The sequence below is a fragment of the Petaurus breviceps genome, unplaced genomic scaffold, assembly GCF_028583685.1.
Source record: "Petaurus breviceps papuanus isolate PSGF00001 unplaced genomic scaffold, PetGlider_PUasm1.0 99, whole genome shotgun sequence".
Classification (NCBI taxonomy): Eukaryota; Metazoa; Chordata; class Mammalia; order Diprotodontia; family Petauridae; genus Petaurus; species Petaurus breviceps.
Window position 1 is genome coordinate 19,770,386 of NW_027187465.1, and position 5,082 is coordinate 19,775,467.

A 5,082-nucleotide genomic window follows, 5' to 3' on the forward strand; every position below is an offset into this window, starting at 1 on the left:
AGGGTAGAGCCCAGGGGGCTGGGGTGGCCAGGGAGCAGGGTAGAGCCTAGGGGCTGGAGTACCCAGGGACAGAGGTAGTGAAGGGTTAATGAAATATTAAAGGTCTTCCCTGTACATTTATAGGCCTACATGGCTACATATGTTGTCCTTTCTCCTTGGAATAGGGGCTGTGTTCCCAGGACTGAAAGGTCAACTTGTACCTGGCAGATTCCTCTTTCTGGAAGGGCTGGTCACCCATCTAGGAATATATGGAATCAATCCTGTGTCCTTTTGCCATACCAATCATGGATGTCTTGCTCCTTTGAACTCTGGCCCAGTCCACAGTCCAATACATCCTTTGCTGAGCCAATCAGTTGCTAAATTGCTTGGGATCCTGTGCTGAGCTAATTGGATGCTAAGTTATGTAGGGATTATGCGCCAAGCCAATTAGTTATGTAGGGATCATGAGCTAAGACAATCAGGTACTGTCACATATGGCCCTGGTGCCAAGCTTTTTTTTTTTTTTTTTAAGCAATTGGGGTTAAGTAACTTGCTCAAGGTTACACAGCCAGTTTTGTGTGTGTGTGTGTGTGTGTGTGTGTGTGGGTGGGTGGGTGTGAAGTATCTGAGGTTGGATCCGATCCCAGGTCTCCCAACTCTGGGGCTGGCACTCTTACTCACTGCGCCACCTAGCCTCCCCAAAACTAGGGCAGTCAACTTTTTTGGGGGGAGGGGGGGAGGCAATTGGAGTTAAGTGACTTGCCCAAGATCACACGGCTAGTTTTTGTGTTAAGTGTCCGAGGCCAGATTTGAACTCAGGTCCTCCTGACTCAAGGGTCAGTTCTCTATTCACTGTGCCACCTAGCCGCCCCAAAATTGGTGAGGTATTTTGGGACCTATGCTTTTTTTTTTTTTGCTTTTTGGAGGGCAATTGGGGTTAAGTGACTTGCCCAAGGTCACATGGCTAGTTTGTGTGTTAAGTGTCTGAGGCTGAATTTAAACTTGGGTCCTCCTGACTCCACGGCCAGTGCTCTATTTACTGCGCCACCTAGCTGCCCCTGGTGCCAAGCTTTAGAATGGATACAACCTGGAAAAATTAGTCTACTCCTTGGAGTCCCATCCCTTGGGAGGATGCTCTGCCAGGGATGTTTTTTTCCAAGCCAGGACTATGGAGTTGAAATCAAGGGCCTCCCCAGCATGAACATGAAGATGTAGGTGCTTCCCTAGTTTAGTGATGCATGTAAATATTTCTATTATTCTGTTTGGCTTTATATTTCTATATTTCTTTAATGTTGCTTTATATTGTCTTGTGTGCAAAATAAGTGTTACACTGATTCTAATCTGGTGTGAGCATGTGCATTATACTGCACAATCCGATCCTAAAAAATACTTAAAGCAGCTGCATGTATCTCCTTCACAATATGGGTGGCCAGGGGCCTGGGGTGACCAGGGAGCAGGGCAGAGCCCAGGGGCTGGGATACACAGGGACAGGGGCAGCCAGGGGGCAGGGGCTGGGATACCCAGGGACGGGGCGGGGCAGGGGGCACGGCAGAGCTCTGGGGTCTGGGTTGCCCAGGCCCTGACCAGGTCCAAAAAGCAGTTACTTGTGGAGAGATGGTAGCAATTTGTGGTTACCCCAAAACACTATCTTTTTTCTTTTCACCAGGAGTTGAGAAATACTGAGCTCCCTGCGCATGATTTTTGAAAAAACGTTTTTCTGCTTTTTTGATGAAGAGGGGAAAGCCCCCTTCCTGTTGCCCAGAATGCTCTCTTCTCCCTTTCCCCAGGCTGTTGGACTTGCCAGCTAGTAGAAGTTGAGGGTCCAGCTTCTGAGGATTGGGGCAGCCCCCCAACAGGGCAGGATAGTTGCCGGCATGGGGGGCAGTTGCACCCTGAGCCACGTCCAGCTGCTGAGCTGGCTGTGTCTCCTCCTGAGAGGCATGCCCCCGGTGCTGGGGGCTGGCCCAACTGCCCAGCCAACTGGAAGCCTGAATAGCACTGTGGACATGGACGTGAGTATTGGGAGGTAGGGGTGGGGGGAATCTAGTGATGGTGGCACAAGAGCAAATGGGACCGATCCTCCCTGCCAGCCAAGGACTTTATGAGGGTGGGGAGTTGAAGCCACTTTGTCAAATTTCAGGCATTACGGGAATTGGCATTATTGTGACTCATTCTTGGCCTGGACTTAGAGTAGTTGGCATTTATAAAGTTCTTGAAGGTTTTCAGAGCAATTCGTATGTTGTTTGATCCTTACAACTACTGGGTGAGAAAGTTACTACTCCGATTTTTATGATAATCTGTGATAGGAGACAGTTTGAATGTGGTCTTGTGTTCTGCCTGCAAGAGAGATGGATGCTATTTTCACCCCCATTTTATAGAAAAACTGAGGCTCAGATAGGCCAAGGGCCAGGGTTATACATCTACTAAGTGTCTAAGGTGGGATTTGAATCTAGGTTTTCCATACTCCAGGGTCAGTGTTCTGTCCTTTACACCACACTTGCTGGTATTAAAGTTAAGTGACTTGCCCAAGGTCACATGGGTGAGAGGATTTGAACCCAGATCTTGACTCCAAATCAAGGCATCTTTCCACAATATCATTGCTTTTATCACTATATTACTTTTTTATGGAGACGTATCTGCATATCAATTATTCCCATTATCTCTCCCCCCATAATGAGAATAATAATAACCATTTGTAGAGCACCTACTATGTGCTAGACACTGTACTAAGCACTTTACAGATATGTTCTCATTTGGTCCTCACAATGGGAGGTGCTGTTATTATACCCATTTTAGAGAGAAAGAAAATGAGGGCAACCAAGTCAAACAGCCTGTAAGTGTCTGAGGCTAGATTTGAACTCAGGTCATATCATTATCAATCAGCTGCTTGGTCAACAAGCATTTACTGAACACCTACTATGTGTCAGGCACTGTATTGATCACAGAGGATATGAAGAAAGGCCAAAAAAAACTAAATGGTTCCCGACCTTGAGGAGCTCACAATCTAACGGAAAGGACTGCTATTATAGGAGGGCTTTGAGCTAAGTTTTGAAGGAATCCAAGGCCATTGAGAGGGGAACACGAGGAGGGAAAGCATGCTAGACTTAGTGGCAGCTAATGATAAGCTGTGGCATCATAGGAGATAGAGAAAGAGGGCAAGAATTACTAGATCTTGTCTCCTGTAGGGGCATGTTAGGTGATGGTGGTGCTTGTCCTTTTTTTTCAAAGAAGACCAGTGACATCATGGGTGACTCATGGGATGTTTTGGATTTAAGTGAGATGAAGGTGTACAAAGTCTTCAGTCTCACTCTCTCCTCCTGAGTTATTGAAGTCTAGTGGCAGAACAAAAGTCAAGATAACTGGTGATGGCCTGGGATGCCTGGGAGGCATCCTGGATATCTGACCAAGCTCTAAAGACTTCCCAGCACCTTCAACTGCCATCATGGCGATTAGAACAAATGTTCTCATCTGTCCATTCCGCTGGTCTTCATACGCTTGGAGGAGCCATCCCAGTAACTCCCTGGTGGGTTTTTGGCCCATCTGTTCTCCTCAGCCTGGTTTAGCCCATCTGCTGGGCTGTGGCTGCTGTACCTGCTTACAGCTTCTTGGAGCCACAGGTGAGAGTTGGGTGAATCAGGTGGGGGGGGGGAGGGGTGTAAGAAGACAGGAAGGGTAGGAGGGGCTGGGTTAAATTCCAAAAAGAGCAATTTATATTTGATGCTGGATATAGTAGGGTACCACTGTAGTTTCTTCAGGGGAACTTGAGACAAAGGGACCAACCAGAAGGCTTTTGTAATACGCTAGGTGACATGCATAATGAGTGCCATATTGGTTGTCTTCTCAATGGATGGGGGTAGGGCTAGAAGAAGAGAGAGAATTTAGAACTTAACATTTTTGAAAAAATGAATGCAAATAAATGGGGAGGGGGGCAGAAGCTAAGTGGCACAATGAGTAGAGTGCCGGCCCTGGAGTCAGGAGGACCTGAGTTCGGATGTGGCCTCAGACACTTAACACACACACACACACACACACACACACACACACACACACACACACACCTAGCTGTGTGACCTTGGGCAAGTTACTTAACCCCAATTGCCCTCTAAAAAGCAAAAAAAAAAAAAGAATGCAAAAAATAAATATTTTTTTTATAACTAAAAAGTACTCTAGGTGAGAGACAATAGGGATCTGAATTAAGTGTATGAGTAGAGAGTAAAGAATATAAGACAAAGGATGCCGTGAAGGTAGAAAATGACAGGATTTTGCAAGAGATTGGACAGGTGTGGGGGGAGAGAGCATGAGAAATTGAGTAGGACTCCAACATTGGGAGTCAGGGTAACTGGCAGGATAGAGGTACCCCCTCCCCTCCCATAGCCACAGAGAAGTCAGGAAGAAGGAAGGGTTTGGGGGCAAAGGGAATGAGTTCAATTTGGAACAAGTTGAGTGTCCAGAGAAGGCCTGGCTTGTGTTTATCTCTAGGCTCTGTTCCTTCTCACCTGTGAAACCTTGGGCAAAGGTCACTTGAATTTGCCAGGTCTCAGCTTTCTCATCTATAGATTGATCTGGCTCTGGTTTGGAGTCTGGGCTAGTAAACTCTCAAGTCCCTCCCATCTCTCTAAAGCCTGTCACTTGTCTCAGCACTTCCTTTATTCCTTCTTTAGAAAGGGAAGAGGCAGGAAGTATCCCCTCTTGCTCTGGGAAGGGCCAGTCAAAGTTAGTAAGTTAAAGACTAACTGGCTGGAGAACATCTGGAAGAGGCAGCTGGGCAGCTCATAGAGACAGCTAGTTGGTCACCTCCCTCTACCTCAGTTTCCACATCTATAATAACACCTGCCTCTCAGGGTCATTGTGACGATCAACTTAGTTAACATATGTCAAGTGTTTTGAGCATCTTAAGGTACTATGTAAAGGCTACCTTTTATTACTATTACAATTAATATTACTATATCATTGCTATTACTACCACTAGTATTACTATTACCATCACTATTAATATTACTGTTACTATTATTGTACCATTAGTATTACTATTACCATCACTATTAGTATTACTGTTACTATTACTATTAATATTACTGTTACCATTACTGTTACTACCACTAG

General features: G+C 45.9%; 1 protein-coding gene across 1 annotated transcript in view; it reads left to right on the plus strand.

The window, feature by feature from the left end:
* Positions 1–5,082, plus strand: part of SLC8B1 (solute carrier family 8 member B1) — a 29,379-nt gene that overhangs the window by 3,009 nt on the left and 21,288 nt on the right. Inside the window, exon 2 of the mRNA XM_069081597.1 lies at positions 1,767–1,991. Within this exon, the coding sequence (XP_068937698.1) occupies positions 1,854–1,991 (138 nt within the window). The 5' untranslated portion in view covers positions 1,767–1,853. The remainder of the gene's footprint in view (positions 1–1,766; positions 1,992–5,082) is intronic.